Here is a 23,335-nt window from a genome sequence, read left to right as displayed (position 1 = left end):
GCAGATATAAAGTGGCTCAACTTCACGTTGAATCTGTTGGTCTTGGCTTTACAACCTCCTGGGTAACTTAGTAGGCAAGGAATACCCCTCAGCTTCCCTTTGAGAACCGGTCATCTTTTGATTAACCAGATGGAGGAAGCAAAATTAATTATCCTAATGCCTAATGATGCCCGTAGTTCAAAATACTTGCTAATTCTCCTGGAGAAAATTTGAGCATATTTAAATAGCTCCAAATATTTTACAGACCTAGTAATTAATGTGTGCCTAGATAAATTCTCATTAAGAAAACAGAAGACTTTGGGTTACAAATGATACCCACCCCACCTTTTTTTTTTTTTTTTAAATTAGTAGACATTTCCATTTGATGAAATGAAGTAAATCTTCCATTCCACTACAAGGGGCAGTAACCAGCTGGCCCTTTTGAGAAGAACACATTGAAGCTACAAGTCGTTGTTTCCTTGTCACTCTCCCCTCCCTCTGGTCTCTAAATCCCTCCTGCCACAGCAGTAGGCCTTCCCTCGGGATTTTTCAGTCTGCCTGCCTCCCGCTGTTACCTGTTCTTCAGTTCCTGTTTCTTCCTATGTTTATCACAGGAATTAATCTTTTTCATTTTGTACATAAAATGTAAGCTTCATCAAGGAAGTTATCCCTGTCTGTTACAAATGATGGTGGTGAGCTCCCGGGTAGGACCCATTGGCTACACACGTGCTGGTTTTTAGAATGATCTTAACCAGGTATCGTGAACTCTGCCCTCTTCTTGCCCACTTTCCTAGTTTACCCGCAGTGAAGTGCAGAGTCCAGGTTTTTCATCTGTTTCCTAGAGTGTCTCTAACCGGAGGGGCCCATCCTGCCTAGAAACAGAACAAAATGTCATGATTCAAGTAGCAGGGTGATGCAGAAAGCGTTCATATTGGTTCACTATGGGACGTCTTTATTGGATCGTGTTCACCGAATCCTGCCTTACCTGGCGCAGACTGACGGGTGGGGGTCTTTCCTCTTGAGGATTTAAGTGTATGATGGCGATATCCTCCTCTGTGCTTGTTGAAATTGCTCTGATAACTGATGTGCTATTTGGATATTAACGGTATCTTTTTGGCAAGAATGTGTTCCACAGAGACAGGATGAGTGATGGATAGCGTGCTGTCAGTTCCTCGTCATCACTGTCGACCTTCTTGGGTGGGATCTGAAAGTCTTAGGCTCTTCTCTGTGTCTCAACTCATTTGATGTCCCAGAGGCAGATGTCTGTTCCCATGCTGGTTTATAATTAAGGGACGCATAGATAGCCTTGTTTTTGTGAAAGAGTTCATGTCTTTGAATATAAACACTTTTACCACATTTTAGGAAAAATCAGCCCCACCTGCTACTGCATAGCTCTTCGGGCCAGTTTTTTTTTGGTTTTCAAGGCTGCCGTTTCAGCATCCGGAGCTGTTAAGAGCAGCTACCATGATGGCTCCTCTGTCCTTTCAGCTTTTAATTAAAGTAGCTCCCTGACTTGCCACCCACATAAGTTCACTTTTTGTAAGCGAAAAAGTATTTCGTATTACAAAAGGAATTAGAACTAAATGGGCAACACACGCACACACACACACACACACACACACGCACGCATGCATACTATGCACATTGTTTTAGTAGATTTTGGGGGTGCGTCAGTGAGAAAAAAAAACGTGAAATCCCCGTTCCTGTGGCGCTTACATTTTGAGGGGAGCAGGTAAACAACAAGCAACAGCCTTCGTAAATCAGTTTGTGTTTTGTTACAATGGAATAGGAGCAATGGGGAAAAAATAGTGGGAAGTACAGGGATGTGGTTCGGGGTTTATAATTTTAATGGGTTGGTCAGGGTAGGTGTTACTGAAAGGGACAAAAACCTATTAAAATTCTTCTTACGGAAGAATTAAATAGAAAAACCTAAAGAGTCACTTTTATTCTGCTGCCCCTCTCGCCCCGTGTTTGTTCCTTCTTTCCACAGAGGTTATTTTGCAGTATTTTCTTCCAGAACTTTTTCTGCTCATTTACATACAAATATGTAAAGAAAGAAATCCATACCCTATTAAAAATGTGAATGGGATCATAAACACCGTAAGCTTTTTATTGAAGTATAGTTGACACAATGTTACATTTGTTTCAGGTGGACCACATGGAGATTCCACAGAACTGTTTTTTGGTTTTTGCAACTTGCGTTCCTCTTGGAAATGTTCCCACATTAGTTGTTGTGTAGATCTGCCTCTATTTTTCACTGCTGAGTAGTATTACCTTGGATGGATTGAGGTAGTTTATTTAACCATTAACTTATGGGTGAGCATTTACGTTACGATTACAAACTGCCTTCCATTCACATTTTGTGTCTGCGTGTCGAGGCGCACATGTGCAAGTAAAGTAATTTAAAGAATTGAAAGAACTGTGATTACTTCATCTGACAAAATCTGATTTTGAATTTTTAATGGCTGCTATCAAAAGCTGAACCACTTCAGATATCTCACATTTTTATTTGTCAATTGTATCTCAGTAAAGCTGAGAATAAAAAAGCAGTACCAATTTATACAGCCTCTGACAGTGTACCGTATACCTTTAAACATCTTTGAGGGTGAAAATGCTTATCTGTGCCAAATGGCACATTTAAATGCCAGTGTTTTCATTTTAATAAGCTTTTCAAGAGCACTCGTCATTTAAATTGCAGTTTATTTACTTGACTAGAAACCACTAGAAGACTGGGCTAGTATTTTATTCATATTTGGGTTCCATTGCATCTAGTGGACACTCCGTGGGTATTCGAGTCACCAGCGGACATGTACACAGTAAGACGCTCCAATAAAGGAGGGAGTGTTTTAGATGCTTAATTTGTAAAGGGCTGTTCGGCTTCCCCAGAAGTATAAGGCAGAAGGTCCTGGAACTACAGCATTTGTTGGAGAAGATTGAGGAGGTCAGGGTGGGATGTTTGTTAGAGGGGCCTTGGGAAGATGTGCCTGGTACTCGGTCATATTTGGAGATCTTCTTAAATCCGAGAGAATTTCCAGTGTGATGTATAAAGTGCCAGAGTTACACCACTTGTCTTGAGATTCATAGCCAAACCGATAGAAAAATTGGTCTGCCTGTGTTCCTAACCTGATGTTTTAGAAATAGCCTTGCAAAGTATTAGTTACAGCCTACTAGTAATTCATAGTTTGTAGTATGTAGATAATTCATGCTCATTTATTTATTATATTCCACTTGGATGGCGGAAGCCAGTGGTGACTTAAAGAGGACTATATTGTTAAATGTAACAATAGTATTAATAATGAAGTTAATTGAGCAAGTATTTAATCTGTGCCTGATTTTTACATGAAGCAGTGTTAGGTACTGTGGCATTGTGGGAATTATACAAAAGCAAAGCAGAGAGCCTGCTCTCCGGAAACTTCTCATCTCTTTGGAGGTGGGGGGGGGCCGGGGGAGGCATTTGCAAGACTGGCTTCTTTAGGTGGGGTTTCCTAGCCTATATGCCATCGTAGCTTATAGAAAATCTTTCAACTATTACCTCATTATTGATCTTCTTTTGACCAGTGATCTGGGAATCTGTTTTTGTCAGATTCTGAAAATAATATGTGTTTTATAATTTTTAAAATCAAGTTTGCTTTATATCCTCATTTTCTATATAAAAGTAAAATTGCCTGTATCTTTACATTCCCACTTTCTCTGGGTTTCCTCTAACTGAGGGAGACGTTAGCTAAGGCTTCTACTAAAGATGCATTCTTTTTGTAGGAGCCCCTCTGTTAGGCATGAAAACAAATGCAACCTTGGCTGTTAGGCATGAAAACAAATGCAACCTTGGCTCCACGTCAGAAAAACCGAAAGCTTTAAGAATGCAGATGCCTAGAACCAGCCCTCAAATTGTGGTTTGGGAGTTGTGGGTGATGTCCAGGCAACGCGGATTTTTAGGGAACTGCTCATGTGATTCTGATACATGGCTAGGATCAAGAACCACTGGCTAGGAAAACCACACCACTTGCTCTGAATCCAGAAGTCCACACTGAAGTCCAAGAAGATTGGGTGCTCAAAATTTCTGAAGATTTGTTTTAAATATCTGTCAGAAATCTCAAGAAGAAAATAAGAGAGAGAAGAGGAGAAAACCGTGAAAGAGGTTTCAGAAACCCCCTGGAGAAGTTGTCCTGATTTAATCAAGTGTCATGGAGCCAGGTGGGAAGGTTGGTTGACCAAGGCCACCAGTGGCCCATAAGAGCTAGATTGAAGGATTTCATTACAGAATCTAGATGAGGTTAATTGTGAAAATGTTCTGTTTCCCGACTCTGGTATTTTGTTCTGAGGAGAAAATAAATTGGGTGTGGATTTAGGCTAATTTTACTAGGGATGAGTCACAATGTGAAAGCTGAATTTATTGTTTACGTTTACTCATTTCTATAGCCTGATGGTTAGAACTGCCGTTAGCTTTTTAGTGTATTTTTTTAAAGATTTTTTATTTATTTGACAGAGATAGAGACAGCCAGCGAGAGAGGGAACGCAAGCAGGGGGAGTGGGAGAGGAAGAAGCAGGCTCCCAGCGGAGGAGCCCAACATGGGGCTCGATCCCACAATGCTGGGATCACGCCCTGAGCCGAAGGCAGACGCCCAGCCACTGTGCCACCCAGGCGCCCCATCTTTTTAGTGTATTTCTGAGAACTTAGTGTTTTCCAAATGCCTGTCGGCTCTTATACATGTTTGTTTTATATCCACTTGTAGATGGAGGCAAAGATCTGATTTCTCCCTCCGAATGTATTAAGCTTGGCTTTGTCACCACAGATGGCTCTGACTCTCTACTTTCCTGTTGCCATTTTCTAAGACACGTTCTTATTTCTGATGACTGGCTTTCTGACTTTTTGTCATAAACATTAGATTTGTCATCAGAAATCTTATGTATTTCTGAAAATAAACATTCTATGTTGCAATAATTTTAGATTTAGAGAAAAGTGACAAAGATAATACAGAGTTCCCATACGTTCTTCACCTGCTGTTCCATTCTATGTGAGCCTGGTTCATTGGTCACAACTAAGAAATGGAAGTACTACATTACTGTCAACTAACCCACAGACCGTGTTCATATTTCAGTTGTTTGTCCACTGATATCATTTATTTTGGTCCCATGATCCAATCCAGGATAACACACTGCATTTAGTTAGCCACAGTAATTTTAAAAATAGAAAAAATTAGGCAGAGCTCTGTGGGAAATTAGCAGGCATTGTCCCTTTCTTTTCTGTATTCTGGGATCCTTCCCTCTCTTTCACCCTGTCTCAGAGGTCTATATGCAGTGTGATATCCACCATTAATCTGTTCTTCTCTTCCTTTCCTATTAAAGCCCCTGTTCTCTCAAATCCACTTCTTATAACAAACTGTTTAAAAACAAAACAAAACAAAAATCCAATAAACAAATTTATATTACACTGTGATGAGTAACACCTGCTTAATATGTTAGCTTTCTTGTAAGTTTTTATATTTAAAAATGTACACCTATAACAGTGACATTTGGATGACTGGAGTTGGTCATCAAGGAAGATGTTTTGCAGAGGAAACTTCACTGTTAACCTTCACTGTGCCCTTCTGCATATTTTCCTGAGGAACCCCCTTTATTGCTTGTGTACCCGTGAGAGCCAGAGGCTGGTCCCTTCATCACCTGCAGGGCTGCACCTACAGAATGAAATAGCAAAGGGGCTTTGGGAATCCAGCCCCCAGGCCAGTTAACTAGCTTTCCATCCTGACGATGGCCCAGGAGTAAGGGAGAGCAGGGCAGGAGAGGGGACCTCCCTAGGAGGAAGAGAAGTTTTCATCTCTAGGAAATGCCATTAATGTTTTTCAGGTTAGTCTTTTGACTAGAGGTAGAATATTCTGTGAGTGCTGATGTGGCTTTTGGTTGTATTTTAAACCTTAACTGAGATCGTGGGATCAGTCAACCTGAAGGGTTCTTTACAAGAGATCATTTGGTGTAGGCCCAGGTCTTCTGGCTGGTTAAAGAATACACATTTGTTCTTCTTACATAGTCATTTTCCCCCAACATTTTACTATGAAAACTTTCAAATGGATAGCAACATTGAAAGTATTTTATAGTGAACACCCACCTACCTACACCTAGATCCTACCATTACTGTACTTTCTTGTGTGCACATCTATTCCTCCATCTTCATTTTTTGATGCATTTCACAGTAAATTACATTAGTAGGCTTCCCCCATTACTTCATTACTAACATAGTTATTTTGAGGAAGCCCAGAGAGTAAGAATTCTACATCTTAAGCTTTAGAAAACTTGCTGTAAAAAATTTCCAATGACTTCTGATTATTTTAGAATTGATAGTAGTTTTAGAAAATAATATATATTTTTCATTTCATTGCTGTTCCTCTCCTAGTTGTTTCCCCCCCTCCTTTTGGTCTTTCCAGTTTTGAGGGCAGAGTTCATAAAAGTAAGGCTTGAGGCAAAAATACTTTTGGTATCACATTAGGGTTGGATTTCTTTTTTTTATAATAATATATTTTTTTATTATATTAGTCACCATACAGTACATCCCTGGTTTTTGACATAAAGTTCGGTGATACATTAGTTGCGTATAACACCCAGTGCACCATGCAATACGCGCCCTCCTTACTACCCATCACCGGCCTATCCCATTCCCCCACCCCCTCCCCTCTGAAGCCCTCAGTTTGTTTCTCAGAGTCCATAGTCTCTCATGCTTCATTCCCCCTTCTGATTACCCCCCCCTTTCTTATCACTTTCTTCTCCTTCAACAGATGATAAGAACTAGGAAGATAGGTAGGGTTGGATTAACTCAAGAGAAAAAAATAACCTATCGCTTTGAGTTTTCTTTTGGGAAATGTGCAACTACCTTTATGTATTTTTTAAATCCAGTGAAAAAATTGTTCCAAGTAATGATTAAAGGTCAAGTTGTGGTTAAAGTTACTGATCCTAACATCCTTTCGTTGGGGACCTTTAACTTTAGACGAAATTCTGTGACAAGAACAGATGGTCCTAGAACATCTTTCTGTTATTAGATTTAAACTATCAAATAGTCCCTGCCTTTTCACTTTAGCTCAATGACTCTGTGAAAGCATAAGGATTACCCAGGGCACTTCTTAAGGATACACATTCTCTCCCATCTCGATGAAATTCTGAATCCTGGCTAGGCGGGGCCCAGAAATCTTTACCATGAGTCCTAGGTGATTCCAATGAGGGGTGTCAAAGGACCACACTTTGGAGCAAAAAACCGATTTAAAATTACTTATGCAAAATTGTCTCTGATAATTGGGACTTGGGGTAAGCACGCTGACCTTACTGTCTCATTTTGGTTTCCTTAAGTGCTGTAACGGTGCCTCTCTTAACAGATGGCAGTGAATGCCAGCAGTATACCCGAGCAGATACAGTCCCTCTCTGTGCAGGACTCTCAGGTATGTTTCTCTACCAGTCATTTATGTTTGAGATGATTTGTAGACCTATTTTTGGAAAAACCAACATTTTTCAGAAGATAGACAGTTTCAGGGCAGTCCATCAAAATCAGGGGCTTGTAAACTCTTTTTTTTTTTAAATAGGTATGGAGAAAAGAGTCCTGTTACTATTGACCATGATTTTCAGGGCCTCCAACCTTTAAATGATAGGTTCAAGAGCGAGGATTGATTACCACACTGCTTCTGAAATTGTTGGTACTGTGTGAAGTAGAAAAGGAAAGAAAATGACTCCCCATTCTGTTAGATTCTCGCCACAAAACCATAGAGTTAATTGATACTTTTCTCTTTTTGGCTCTCGGTTGGATTTCTACAACCTGTTTTCATAATTCTTTTATCATTGAATTTTATGGGGCAATTTATCTCTACAACTTGCCTTGTAAAAATAAAAGTCCAGGGACTGTGACATGCATTTATATTAAAAGTTACATAATGGAAAATATACAGCATGACTTGGGTTGGGTGCTGATGCAGGGCGCTGAACAACACAGGGGAGGGCCGTGGACATAGTACTGGGGTGCAGGCCCCTGTTCTGGTTTTGCTGTATAATTAACAGGCAAGCCCTTTCGCTCTCAAAATCATTATACTATCAAGCATCACCAGCCTTGGGATCACAGCTTTGTCCCACAGATCTGAATATCCATCGATAAATTCATTTTCATCCTACCTGATGTGTGTTTTCTGAAAGCAGCGGTAAACTGAGGATCGTGTGATAGGATTTTATGGTGGCAGGAAGCCTGTTTGAGGTCAGACATCTAGTCCTTGGCCCTTTTTTTATAGCTGAGAAAGCATAGACTTGCAGAGGTTAAGTGGCTCATGCAAGGTTATAGAACTGGTTAGAGGCAGAGCCGGGATTCAGTTTAGGTCTTTTTACTCTGTATCAGTCAATGCAATAAAACAACTTGAGACAAATTGTGAGGACTGGTTGAATGATAAAAGGCAAGTTAGGAATAATAATTTGTCAGAAGGTGAATAGAATAAGGGGAACAGGAAAGGGGACTAGGATAACTAGTATTATGTAACATGTTATAGTTGATAAGCCATTTTCATACACACTATTTGTTCTTCCAGCAAACTTTTGAAACCGGTATTGTCCCCGTTGTGTAAGTGGGAAAATAGGCTCAGAGAATGACTTGCTCATGGTTGCACACCTGGTCAGTGGCAGAGCCAAGTCTTGACCCAAAATCTCTCTTTTTCTACTCCAGCAGAAGTTCTACTCATGTCCAGGGATTCATAGGAGTTGGGAGGGGCTGTGGAGTAGAGGCATTTGTGGTTGATGATCTCTATTTAAGGAAGTAGGTTGCAGGTGAAAAAGGAAGGGAAGATCCCTACTGCATCCCACCTTCCTCTGCCTCCTGATGTTTCAGGTGCCCGGCCTTTGCGCATCACCAAATCCCAGTGGGTACTCACAATGGCTCAGCTTGTGGGATGCTCCTTTAAGATGGCCGACCCTCCCTCTTTGGACTTACTGCAGCTTATACCACCTGTTCGTAGGACCCACCCTACAACTGAGGTTTTCTATTTGAAACATTTGGCTCTCCAGCTGGGATGGGAATTAGGCATCATTCCAACCTTCACATAGAGCTGCTGCGTGGCCAAATAGGACATGCCATGTGTAAAGACCTAGTTTGGAAATTTCCAGAAAGAAAGGGTCATGGGAATCAAGGGATGTCATGATTTTATTCATTTTTTTGTGGTTTTGTTTTAAAGGGCCTACCCAGTGCTAGCGAAGACTATAGAGAAGCTTCTTGCGCTGTGAACCTCGTTTTAAGATTAAGGTAAGTAATACTGTTTATTTTGTACTGCTTTTGCTATAGTATAATATTCTTATTTCCTTCATTGAGTTTTCATAATATTAGCATAAAGTAAAATTGTTAACTTATTTGATTTTGCCAAACATCTAGTGTGTAAGCTGTATTCCCAGGACTAATTGCTCTTTTCTAATTGCTTACTACAGAAAAATAAGAAAGACAGCACCAGATGACTGTGTCTGCAGGCTCAGTGTACCCTTCATTAAGTTTTTTTTTTCCTTGCCTTTTCTTTCTTGGGCTTTTTTTCCCCTTTTGTTAAAAAAAATTTTTTTTACAATGTAAGATCACAGTAAGAGATTTTTAATGAGTTTCTTTCACACTTCGGCAGTCAGTCTGACAGAAATAAACCATGCTTGTACTACAAGTTGCCTGTTCAGAACATTTTTCAGTGGCAGGTTTGATCAGCTACTGTGGAGAAATGACAGATGTATTTTGAAAGAACCCTCAGTCTTCTAGGAAATGGATACAAATATGGTTCCTGACAGTGTCGACTTTGTATCTAGTGAATGAAAGTTCTTTCTGTTTCATGGATTCCTATACCGTAAGGTCCATCTTGATGTGTGTTCTTTGTTAAGAGTATGGTGTCTGAAGACATACTTGCTTCCACTTAATTATAAACAGCTTCACTCACCAGGTCAGTCAGGATACTGTCACATTTTTGAAGGTGTTTTAAAATAAGTTATGCATATGTTCTCCTTTGACAATTAAACAAATAAAACACATGGCTGATGGACCATTTTCAGAGCCATGGCTATAAAAAGCAGATTCATTTTCAAGGTTAGTCTCCAGCCGTCTGAGTTAGTTTAGTCTGTCAGGGTAGATAATCATCGCCATAATCACCCGTTACTTCTGATGGTCATTTACAATCTGCGGTGTGTTTTCACATGCTTACCAGGGGAACCGCCCGGCAAGCTTTGCTGTGATTTAATTCAGAGATGATTTCCCAGTCAAGAAGTGAAATTATTGCAAGACTATTTTCCTTATATTTGAAAGTAGCCTTGATTATGATTCATAATTATGCATATTTAGTGATCGCCAAAGAATGAAATAGCCCATTCCTTTGTTTGACTTTGGAACAAGATACTACTTTTATTCTTTCACTTGTTCGTCTATTCATTCCACCAATGTTCATGATAAAACCACTGTGCCGGGCTCTGCGTTCGCTCCTGAGGTATAGTCGTGAGCGAGACTATGGAGGTTAGTGTCCAGCCCACTTGAGTGCGCGTTGTTGGGAGTGACCTTTAGAGTCCCAGCATCCAGTCTCCTACTTGATATACACAGGAATTTTCTTTAACGGTGTGCTAGATCTCCACTTCACCTCTGTGCATACTTGAGCACTTTTTCCGTGATTCACTCCTCTGATACTAAAACGCTTTGTTATGGTTCACCTTCTTCCTTGAGATTCAGTTGATCTTCTGATCTGCGGTCCAATTCTGACCCTTAGAGCCAGATGCCAGGTTCCCTGGATTGAATTCTTCTGGAGAGTGTTTTAAAATGCATACGTATTCTTTAGCGTTACCTCCCGGGACTGTTTTGCTTCAGATACTAGAACAGTATAGAAGAAGTGCACCCCCTTGTTTTTCTGAGAGCCATTTGTAGTTTCCTAGGACTCGCTCCTTTTTCCTGGGAAAAACAGTACAAGTAGCCTTGCTTCTCATCATATGGTTCTGTATCCTCACAGTCCTTTATTGACATGTAGTCTGCACCTGCTTTTGTTACCTTGTTCCTCATGGGCCTAGGTGGTTTCTTCCTGAGTTTGTGACTTAGATCCCTGATCCTACATATCTTCCACCTTCGAATAAGCTAAGAAACAGTGCATAGTGTCCGTCTATCTGTACATACACACATACACACTTTATTTTGAAAATCACAAGGAATATTAATGTATTAAAAGTTCTAAGATGTTCTGCAGGAAAGGAATGTAAGTTGGTTTACTCTAAAACCCATTTGACCTCAGAACTGTCTTCATGGAGTCGTTTTCCAGTTTAATGTTGTAGCACCCATATTTAAATGCAAGCCTCCAGATGTGGCCTTAGCAGACTAGAATACAGTAGTGAGATTATGTGATTTTTTTTTTCTTTTCTTTTTACACTCTGTATTTCTCTTAAAGCAGCCTAAATCTCCATTGCCTTTTGAAATAGCCATGCACCTTGGTGACCAATCTAGCATGACCTAACAGCCAAACAAAGCCTCTGATTTTGTTATTTCCACTTGAAGGGTTAATCAAGCCTAATTGGAACTGCAACTTGTGTTTTAAAACTCATTCTGTATGTCTTAACATTTGTCACTGTAAGAATGAACCTGTTGGGTTTGACCCATTGCTTGCCTCCCCCCACCCCCCCACCCCACTTGCCCGTATTTCACTCATGATTGTCAGTGTGGCATATTAGTTAAAATGTTTGGCTATATGTCAGTTGTCCCTCTGATGAACCTGTCTTTTTCATCTTTATCTACAACATTGATTTAACATGTTCCACAGAGGCTTCTGGCATCTGTTAGAAACCAATCACTTTCTGCATGGCTTTTAATAATCAGTATTTTTTGGTTTAGTTGCTCAACTAGAAACAAATCCTATTGACTTTACTGCTTTTTAGTGGACATCATAAAAGGATCCATTAAAAATGTTACTGAAATTGACATATCAATGATTTTTTTCTGAATCTAACCACCTAGAAACACTTCCAAAAAATAGAAATAAATTTTATTTTATTTCTAGAAATGAATTTTTATATGATTTGATGAATATATGTTCATGCCTGATTGTATGCATTTTTTCCCTGATTAAATGTATACAGGATATTAATTTAAACCAGTTTTTTTTTTTCCATATTTGAGAACTCCTAAATCTCCCCAAACTGTATAGTTGGTTTCCTCTAAGGGGAATCCTTGTACTTTGAGAAATAACCTTTAAAAATGTAAAGTTAAATGCTGTTAAGTTTTTGTGGCCACCCTGTGCTGACATAAACATAAGCACCAAATCTATTCATTCACTCTGTATTTATTGAGCACCTGCTGTGTGCATGGCGCTGTTCTAGGTGCTGTGATACAACAGTGGAAAAACACAAAAGATGAATTTAAATTTCTTGCCTTCTAGAGGCAGGGAGAGGAAATATTCAAATATTCATATTACTTACATGATAAATCAAGTTCTTTGATGGCAAAATCTACATCAGGAGCATAGAAAGTGTGGGGGTGGTATTCCGTATTAAAGAAGGCATAGATTTCTATTGTTGTGTAATAAGTTAGCACAAATTTCGGGGCTTACAGCAGCAGCCATTTATTCTCTCCGTGTCTGTAGGTCAGAAGTCTGGGCGCAGCTTAGATGGGCTCTCTGCTGTGTCTCAAAACACTGCAATTAAGGCATGCTCATCTGGAGCTTGAGGTCTTCTTCCAGCTAATTTGAGTGTTGGCAGAATTCAGTGCCTGGCAGTTGTGGACTGAGGTCTTTGGCTCCTACAGGCCACCTGCCTCACACACAGTTCACAATAGGACTTTGCCTTCTTTTCAAGGGTGGGAGGAAACCATCTCCCCTCCCCTTCAAGGGCTCAATCCCTCTGTTAGAGGTTTCTCACTGGATTAAGCTAGTTCCCTCTACATTAATCTCCCTTTTTATTAAGTCAAAATCAACTGCTTTGGAACTTCAATTACATCTACAAAATCCCTTTACCTTTGCTATATCAAGTAACCTAATCATGGGAGTGACAGCCCATCATATTTAAAGGTCTCTTCACACCCAGGGGAGAGGATTACTCAGGGCATGCGCACCAGGGGACAGCGGTATAGGAGACCATCAAAGAATTCTTCCTACCACAGAAGGGCTCTCTAAATAAAGAAGTATTTGAGCAGACACCTGACAGATGTGAAGAATCAAGCCATGAGATTGTTTGCAGCAAAAGAGTTCCAGGCAGAGCAAACAGTGATTGCAAAGATTCTGAGCAGGAAGCATGTTATAACCAATTATAAAAACAGCCAGGGAAACAGTGTGACCAAAGGGGTAGGAGATCAGGTCAGAGAGTTAGCAGGGGCTGAATCCTGTAGGGCCGTGTAGCCTGTGGTGTGGACTTTGGACTTCACTGTTAGTGGGTGGGAAACCATTGGAAATTTGTGAGCGTATCTGAGTTACATTTTAAAACTACTGTGATTGAATTACAGAGAATGGACTTTCCAGGGACCATTTAGGGTGGAAGCACAGAGCATTGGCAGGCTACTGCAGCCACGGAGAGAGCTAGGATGCGATCTGGACCAGGCCAGGGAGTAATGGAGATGGCAAGTGATTATTGAATTCTGGATAGAGAAGAGACTCCAGGATTACTCAAGGTTTGGGCCTGAAGATAGGGATGAATGGAGAGGAAGAGAGTTGGAGGTCCGCGTTTGGGCGGAATCAAGAATTCAATTCCAGAAGTAGTAAGCTTGGGTTATCTAGTGGACGATGTGTATGTGATGTCAAGTAGGCATTCAGGTGCACATGTCTAGATTTCACAGGAGATCTAGTTCTGGTCCAGAGAGACTAACTTGAGAATTATTGGCGCATATGGTATTTAAAGCTATGAGATTAAATGAAATCACCTAGGAGGGAGTGAAGACAAGGCTTCTGGCACACTCTCAGGTGTTCCATGGATGCAGAGCGGTCAACAGATTGCTGAGGAGAGGCTGGTGAGGTAGCGGAGAGAATGGTGGTCCTATAAACCAAACAGGAAATGTCTCAGAAAAGGAGGAGTAAAAAGCTGCAGCAATTGCTATCAATAGATCAAGGACAATGGGAACTAAGAATTCACATTGTATTTGGCAAAATGCAGTGCATTCTTGACCTTGGCAAGAATTGTTCTGGTGGAATGTTGGGGACAGAATCCTGGCTGAACTGGATTTGGGACAGAGTGGCAAGAGAGAACACAAGAGAGTAGGAATAGATTACTTGTTTGTCCAGGTAACTTAACAGAAGGTTAGTATCCAGGGGAGCAGAGAAATGGGGTGAAGGGAGTCCTTTTAAAAAAGGCATTGTGTATCAGTTAATGGGAAGGAAACCTGGAATGAGGGAGGGGATATGGTAAGACTGGTGTCCTCAGATGGGTGGGACAGGATGATACCCAGGCATACACGTAGATGTCAGCCTTAGAAGAGTGGAGAGGTGCCCTGTTGGACGCGCAGGCACCATGATGGAAGGGTGGACGGGCTGACGTGCAAGAAGATGGATGGGTTTGGATATGGGAAGGCGGAAGTCCTCTTCTGTTGTTTATATTTTCTCAGTAGAATAGTGTGATCAGTTGAAAGTGAGGAAGGGAAAGATGTTGGAGGTTTGAGAGTTGGAGATAAGTGTGTAGGAGAGCTGGAGAGTACATTCAGGGAAGTGTGGTAGGATGAACATGTTGGCCCGGCGATCCCTTGAGGCCAGTGATTGTGACTGTAAAAGTGGGGCAGGTAGCTTGATCCCTGAAATGGGCTTATCTTGATGTCCCAGCATACAGATGTGTGTGTGTGTGTGTGTGTGTGTGTGTGTGTGTGTGTGTGTATGTGAGATTGTATTTGACACAGAAACACAACATTTAAAAACATTTGTAGAGGAGTCTATGAGCACACCTATGGACCCCAGTTTTGGAATCACTGGAAACAAATGTGGGTCATGGAATTGCCCTCCGTGGCTCCTGTGTGCAAGGTGGCAGTCACCTGACCTCTCTGGCCACCAGCACTCCCTTGCAGAGTGAGTGCTGCTTTCTCTTAGAAACCTCCAAAGTTACATGCTCCTCGAGAATCAAAGCCCTGCCACCCGGTGTTGGTTCTGCCATACGATTTCTTCATTGCCCGTTTGGCATTTGAAATTTATTTGAGATCACTTGTTCCCTCTCTGGGCCCAGGTAAACTACCTCCTGAACCAGTCCGTGTGAGAAGGACTTGATTGTTCTGGGCAGTGTTCATCAGATTAGAGAATCCATGCCTCCTCCTTTTATATCTTTCTCATTCCTTCCCATCAATATTCTGTGTGTGTGTGTATACACACACATATATACACACAAAAATAGACCCTTGCTCTGTCTTTTGGGATCCACTGGTCTAGCCAGTGTGTGACTATCGTGGGAAATAGTGTGCTTGTCCTTCTCACTCCCTGCGGCCATTTGGGCATAACATTTATGTGTATTGTGCTTTACCGGCTAGTGGGGAGAGACTTGAGTTTAAGCAGACCTTTCATCAGTCCTTAACTAATGCTATGTGGGTAGTTGCCCACTTACGTCTTGGTAAAGGTCATTCTGACTTTCTTTTTGACATAGCATTTTATAGTCTTACCTGCTGGGAATATGGCTTCCTTCTCCCTCCTCTTACCCCCAGCCCCAAGATGCTAGGTAAGCCTCCCCTTCATTCTGTAAGTAGGAAACTCGGAAATATTTTACTTTTCAAAATGCCACGTTCTGTAAGAAAAGACAAATACATAGTAGCTACAATCATATATTTGTTTCTCTGTTCATTTCTGGCAATCATAGGCAAAAGACTGAAGAGGCAAAGGCTAATTTCTTCCTTGAAAAAATACACCGTTGCTTTACCTTGTTCTCAAAACTGACCTGCCAAATGTAAGGCTGGAGAAAAAGCATTAGACCTTTGGTCTTGATGTTAAATGCCGGAGATAGTTTAAAAAAGTAGATTTTTCTTTTGAGTACTTTTATGCAAATGTTTTCTTGCTGATTGTATATATGGTAATGTCATCTGTGTTATCAAAAACTTGAGTATCAAGGTGCAGCATAAGGAAATCCTCTTAAACACATCTCAGAGAAAGCTTGTTAAGTGGGCCATCTCGTGATTTATATGCCATCAAGTGATACTACTATAATTTCTATTTAAGTGGAACATTGTACAAATATTTTGCCATTATTATATTTTTCATAAAATAGAATAGTCATGTATTTGACATAAAACATATGTTTTTGAGAACTGGGCTCAGTGATTTGGAAAAATGATAAACTTATCAGTTAAATTGTTAATTCCTTTGTGTAGATGCTGTTTGTACTTTGACAGTTCAGCCCTATGAATTACAGTTAAAGTTTTGCGGAAGGCAACTGTCACAGTTGCTGTACACAGATGTTCTGAAATGGGGCAGCCCATCGATGTGCTCATAATGAATTTACCTTGTTTTTAGGTAGCAGTATCATTACAACTTGATGGGCCAATTAAAGACCCAACAAAACTACTTTCCTGCTTGTAGGAAAGGATCTCTAGGATAGGATATTTATTTTAATAAAAATCCTTTAGTATGACAATATTGCCTAATTTGACTTCTTATTTTAATTTCTTTATTAAAAGGTGAACTTAAGCTATTGGTATAGACTTAGTAAATCCTAATTTTGTAAAGAAAGCTGAAGCTGATAAAAACAATGTTGATCACTGTTTTAACATCAGTGTGTCTGAATTTTAATTCCACATTATCATCATTCAAGAGGAATTAGAATTCTTAAATGGTTCTCTAGCCTGTAAAATTGAGTTAATTGCATAATTTTTACTAGTCAAGTGGTTGGGAGGCTTGATTAATTTTTCCCCAAAAGGTTAAATAGTGTGGGTATAGTTGTGGCAGTGCTTTTAGGTACATTTTTCCCCCAACACACTGATTATTTATGGTCTTCTTTGTGCAAGGCTTTGTTTAAAATCTAAAGATGAATAAGACAGGGTTTCTGCACTCACAGAGCTTACTGTGTAGGCGGAGAGATCAGACCCCGCTCAAATGACTCTAACACAAGGTAGAAAGTGATAAAGGCAATAACAAGACAGATGAAAAGAAGAGCTATGGGTAAAGGAAGCTGAGAACCCTTTTGGCTGAATCTTATCTTTGGGTTACTTGTTCCAGTGGTAACCAGTGTTTGTTTATTTTGTTAACATACAAAGTTCGAGAGGAGTAATGGTTAGGTTGAATCTGGGGGTGATGTTGGGCTGTGGTGTTTGGGAAGGGCCTTATCAGACTTAAGTTATTTCTGACAAGACCACATTTATGGTTTAGTAGAGTGGTATGTATTATTACATGGGCACCAAGTTATTAGAAATACAGTTCTTTAATATGAAAACTATTTTGGCATTTTACTTAATTTTTTAGAATGTTCCCTTTTGGTTAATTCCTTTCCTCTGAAAATTGGAGTCATTGCTGCACATCTTGGCTTTATTGTCAGTGAGATCCTTCAAAAAGAGAAAGATCCTACTACGTGCCAGGCGCTGAATCAGTGCTGTTTGAGCTTTGTCTTCTTTATCATCATAAAACCTCCACAAGGTCAATCCTGTTGTTACTGACATTTCACAGATGAGGAGATAAAGGTGCAAGGTCATGGGGGTGACTTGTCCAGTACTACACAGTGCAGAAGAGGCTGACCGTGTCTTGAACTTAGGACTGTTTAACACGCTGGTCTTTGCTCTTCTCCACTTGACCCCATGGCTGTGCTCCATTCAGTTCCGTTTGGAGTGCAGTAAGGAACTCGTGTGCACTTGGGAGGTTACGTTCACCTGTCCACCTTAAGATGTCATGTAAATATTTTGTTTTTGAAAGATTTGTTTCAGAGCGAGAGCGAGCAAGCATGGAGAAGGGCAGAGGGAGATAGAAACTTAGCAAACTCCTCGAGCTGAGCTTAGAGCCTGATGCGGGGCTTGATCTCCCGACCCTGAAAATCATGACCGGAGCTGAAACCAAGAGTTGTTGCTTAACTGACTGTACCACCCAGGGGCCGCTCATGTAAATATTTTTTTTTTTTAACAATGTTTCCTGATGAACTCTTCATTAAATATTGTGGCAGGAATACCTGAAAATATTTTAGAGATGATGCAAATAGCAGTTTTATAACTTTAAAAGCACTGTCACATCACATGCCTGATTTCATTTTTCCTTTCATCCTGCGTTTGCTGCCCACAGATGAAAAAGAGAGATGGGCAATATTAAGTAACTTTTCTGTGGTCATGGAGCTGGTACACAGAGACTGGAGCCTGGGTCTTCCGGTGTTCATCCAGTGGCATGGATAGGGAGTTGAAATAAGGACAGGTGATGTGGGGTGGTGGAGAGGCTTTTTGCGTATATGAAATCCTTCTGCTGGTAAACATCCTAAAGGAAGGAAGATTTATATTAAAAATTTGGTTAAGTAAGGAAAGCAAAATAGAAGAATTAAAAGCCATTCGTGGTGAGATAAGGTCACTTTTTCTGACAGTGGAGCAAGATGTTTGTGAGTAGAAAGACTTTCAATAGGGAATGTAGAGTTCTTTGTTTTGAGGTGGTAAATGGTTATCTTAGAAATGTAGGAAATCACAAGAAAATAAACAAAAGCATTCACAATCTTACTACTCAGGGATACACCATTATTAACTTCTCTATAAATATTCTGGTCTTTTTTCTACATTACAGTAATGTAGACTTAAAATATTTCTACAATAACATTTTTAAAATTTAGTTTCATGTAACACAGTGTTTTTATAATCTGCTTTATTTGGTAACATCTTTGTTATCTTTTCGTGTCACGGAAGATAGATCTACACAATCCTTTTAAGTGGCTGCCTTATATTTTGAATGAATGTGCCAAAACCTATTACTTAAAACGTATTTGACATTTACAGAGTTCTCAGTTTTTCTGCATGGCAACATAGAAAATCTTCTATGTGCAAAAATGATGTTTGAAAACTGCCTAATAGAAAAAGTCTCTTCCAGCATTGAATTTTGACCTTGGTGGTATGCCCTCAGACTTGGAGAAACCTGGAGATTCAAAACCGAGTAAGCCTGGTATCAAAGCACGTGGGGATTAGAGGGGCTGGTTGTGGCTCTTGGTTCAGCAGAGGATGTCCCTATCTATGTAGCCGCCAGCACTGCTTTCTCACTCTGTTAGGGCTGAGTTCTTAGGGCAGGGTTTTAACTAAGGCTCTGCACCGAGAAGCCACACAAATGAATGATTCCTGAGTAAAACGTGCTCACCAGCGGTAGAACACAAATGTAGGCTTCCATCCTGCAGCTCTTCTTTTGAATTCTTCCTTCTAGAGTATATTCTTTAAGACATGCTCTCTTGGCTGTTGGCTGTGAGCCAGGGTTAAAGGAAGTGACATCCGTGGGACTAATGGTTGGAGGAGATGAGAAATTGCCTTTATGCTTTTACAGCCTTACACAGTGTCCGGCATGTGATAGACCCTTAATGAATATGTGTTACACAAGTGCCAACTGAGTGTTTCTTAACTAAAGGTGGGTCTCAGGGGGCACCTGGGTGGCTCATTTGGTTAAGTGTCTGCCTTCGGCTCAGGTCATGATCCCAGGACCCTGGGATTGAGAGCCTGCATCCGGCTCCCTGCTCAGCACGGAGCCTACTTCTCCCTCTCCTCCCATTCTTGCTCTCTCTCGCTATCTCTGTCTCTCAAATAAATGAAATCTTAAAAAAAATTAATAAAAGTAAAGGCAGCTCTCACAAACTTTTAATATCAAGCTGCCTCACAAGATTTTTTTTTTTTGCAGCTCTTTATTTTTGATGGTATAGCAGAAATGGGTACCAAAAATACTTCTTAACTAGGTTTTCTCTATAAAAGTTCCCAAGCAAGGAAATACTTTGAATATAATCTCTATATTTTATTTTATTTTATTTTTTAAAAATTTTATTTATTTGACAGAGAGGCAGCAAGAGAGGGAACACAAGCAGGGGGAGTGGGAGAGGGAGAAGCAGGCTTCCCGCCGAGCAGGGAGCCTGATGCGGGGCTCGATCCCAGAACTCTGGAATCATGACCTGAGCCTAAGGCAGACGCTTAACAACTGAGCCACCCAGGCGCCGCTCTATATTTTATTTTTAAGAGTATACATGGGCTCCGTGCTCTGAGAACTGCAGGGCAGTGCCTGTGGCAGAGGTACAAGGGAAGCCCCGCTGGCTGAGGACCCTCACAGGAGCGTGCCCTTTCTTCCTGTACATACAGTTTGGGTTACTTCTGGGGTTGCCCCTGGGATCCATTGGCTGTCCCTGCCTCTGGGTCTCAGGGACAAGTCTCAGTGTATGAGTTTTGAACTGTCTGTGTGATACACTGCTTCGTCCAGACCCCACTCTGGTGGATGTTCCCTGGTTAAAAAAACACCAAAAAACAACAACAACAAAACAAAACAAAACAAAACAAAAAGCCACGAGTCTTCCTGGCTTCTGTAGACAGCCTAAAGGTAGAAGCTGTGTGCATGTGTGGAGCTTACCCATAACTATAGCTCTGATGCAGAACGTTTTCAGGGGAGCTCGTCTCTAATCTCAGAGAAGTGCAGTGGATTGTACCATGTCCCATGCCCCATCACTGTCCATGCCAGGAGTAGGACCCCACTATTAACCTGCCGGGGCTGGAGGGAGGGGTGCTTCCTTCCTCTCCTCTCTCTCCTCCTAAGTTCCTCAGTACTCTGGCCGGCAGTCCGTCCTCCTCGCTGAGCCAATTGGTTGGTCGGTCCCATTTTGGGGACTTTCACATCTTCCCTGAACTCTTCTTTCTCATGAGCTTTTTAATGTCATTGAACAGGTAGGCAAGGAGAAATGTCTCAAATGTAGTGGGTACCTTAAAAAGCTTTGGTGGCATTTAAGTCAACGTTAATTACCTGATACCCTGGCTGAAATTTTAACAAACGCCTTAGTATTTTAAGTTATCCTTTCTGTCACTATGCAGAGGCTGTCTCCCCTCTCCTTTTTTATATTCCGCCTTTCCTAGCTGCTGATGAGGTAACCTGCTGCTCTTTGCATCCTAAAAATTCTCCTCTCCAGTGTTCTCGGGGAAGGTTGTCTCTTAGGACTTGTCCTCTTGATCAGAGCTGAATAATTCTGAGGGCTGTTTGCAAAGTTATTTCAGGTCTCAGTTACCATATCCCTGGAGATAATGAGCGATAAGATTTCTTCCTGGAAATGTTGGGTCTTGGAAAGGTAACAAGCATATTTCAGTTTGGGAGCTTTCTTCATCTTAAGTTTTCTTTCTCCATCGAAACCAGACTCCCTAGAATATACTTTCAACTTTATTTTGCAATTCCCAGAGTGGTGGAAAACTTTGTTCTCCTTGGTAAAACTCATACAGTTGCTAACTGGTCGTGCAGTGGGAAATCTCTGCTGCCCAATGAATTTCACTGGTTGGTCTTTGTATTAGTTATCTACTGCTGCTGTAACAGATTGCCACAAACCTAGTGGCTGAAATGAGGACCAGTTTATGATTTTATAGTTCGGGAAGTGAGCAGTCTAACATGGGTCTCAGTCTAGAATCGAGGTGTCCTCAGGGCTGTGTCCTCCTTTCTGGAGGCTCGAGAGGAGATTCTGTTTCTTTGACTTTTTTATGAATTTATTTCTTTTAAGCAGTTTGAGGTTCACAGAAAGATTAGGGGGAAGATACGGAAGTTTCCTTTACCTCCTGACCCCACATATGCATTACCTCCTTCACTATCAACATCCTCCAGCAGAGTTGTATGTTTGTGACAGTCTGAGCCTCATTGACACGTCCTTATCACCCCAAATCCATAGCTTACATTATGTTTCACTTTTGGTGCTGTACATTCTATGGGGCTGAACAAATTTATAGTGACATGTACTACCATTATGACTCTTGGTTTTGGCTCATGTGGTGATCTCAGGGTTGTGAGATCAAGCCCTGTGTTGGGCTCTGCTCAGCATGGAGTATTTTCATTACCCTAAAATCCTCTGGGCTCTGCCTGTCTCCTCTCCCACACTTCTGGCAACACCTGATCTTTTTACTGTCTCCCTAGTTTTGCTTTTCCCAGAATGTCCCATGTTTGGAATCATACAGGACATAGCCTTTTCAGATTACGTTCTTTTTAGCTATGAGTAATACACATTGTATGTTCCACTATGTTCCGTACACATTGTTTGTTTACCCATTCACCTACTGAAGGACATCTTGGTTGCTTTCAAGCTTTGGCGGTTATGAATAATGCTGTTATAAATATCCATGTGCAGGCTTTTGTGTAGAAATAAGTTTTCAGTTCTTTTGGATGATACCAAGAAGTGTAATTGCTGGATTGTATGGTGAAATTAGATTTAGTTTTTATTAAAAAAAAAAAAAAAGCCAAACTGCTTTCCAGAGTGGTTATACCATCATGCATACCCACTAGAGTTCCTCTTGCCTCATATCCTCACCAGCATTTTGGCCATTCTAATAGGTATATGGTGGTATCTTGCTTCAGTTTTCATTTCCCTGATGGCATTTGTGTGGGACATCTTTTTATATGCTATTTGCTATCAGTATATCTTCCTTGGTGAGGTTTTGGTCCATTTTTCTTTTTCTTTTTTCTTTGTTTTCTTATTGTTGAGTTTCAAGAGTTGTTTGTATATTTTGGACAACGGTCCTAAATCACTTAGGTCCTTTTGCAAATGTTTCATTCTCTTGACTTTGTCATTTACAGAGCAGAAGTTCTTGAGTTTAATGAAATCTAGCTTATCAATTATTTCTTTCATGAATTGTGCCTTTGCTGTTGTATCTAAAAAGGCATCATTGTACCCAAGATCATCTGTGTTTTCTCCTAGGAATTTAATAGTTTTGCATTTTGCATTTAGGCCTGATCCATTTTTGAGTTAATTTTTGGGAAGGATGTAAGGTCTATGTCTAGATTCACTTTTTTTGCATATGGATGTCCAGTTGTCCCAGCACCACTTGTTGAAAATATCTGTGCTCCTTTGTCAAAAATTAGTTGACCATATTTATAGAGTATACTTCTGGGTTCTCTATTCTGTTCCATTAGTCTATTTTTCTGTTCTTGCACGACTACCACAATGTCTTGATTACTATGGTTTTTGCTTTTTTGGGGGGGGTGGTGGGGGCAGAGAAAGAGGGAGATAGTGTTAAGCAGACTTCATGCTGAGCAGGGAGCCTGATGCTGGGCTCAGTCTCACAACCCTGAGGTCACAACCTGAGCCAAAACCACACTTAACTGACTATGCCAGCCAGGCACCCCTTAATTACTGTAGTTTTGTAGGAGATCTTGAGGTTAGGTGATGTCAGTCCCTCAACTTTATTGTTCTTCAGTTTTGTGTTGGCTCTTCTGGGTCTTTTGCTTCCATATAAATTTTGGAATCAGTTTGCAGATATCTACAAAATAACTTATTGGGGATTTGATTGGTATTACCAATCAAG

General features: G+C 40.7%; 1 protein-coding gene across 1 annotated transcript in view; it reads left to right on the top strand.

Moving 5' to 3' along the window:
• STK39 (serine/threonine kinase 39) overlaps positions 1–23,335 on the top strand; it is a 228,834-nt gene that overhangs the window by 109,330 nt on the left and 96,169 nt on the right. Inside the window, exons 13-14 of the mRNA XM_034642208.1 lie at positions 7,335–7,397; positions 9,162–9,229. Coding sequence (XP_034498099.1) covers positions 7,335–7,397; positions 9,162–9,229 — 131 coding nt within the window. The remainder of the gene's footprint in view (positions 1–7,334; positions 7,398–9,161; positions 9,230–23,335) is intronic.

Source organism: Ailuropoda melanoleuca, chromosome 2 (assembly GCF_002007445.2).
Source record: "Ailuropoda melanoleuca isolate Jingjing chromosome 2, ASM200744v2, whole genome shotgun sequence".
NCBI classification, from domain to species: Eukaryota; Metazoa; Chordata; class Mammalia; order Carnivora; family Ursidae; genus Ailuropoda; species Ailuropoda melanoleuca.
The sequence above is the reverse complement of the archived record's forward strand: the minus strand, read 5'-3'. Positions and strand labels throughout refer to the sequence as shown.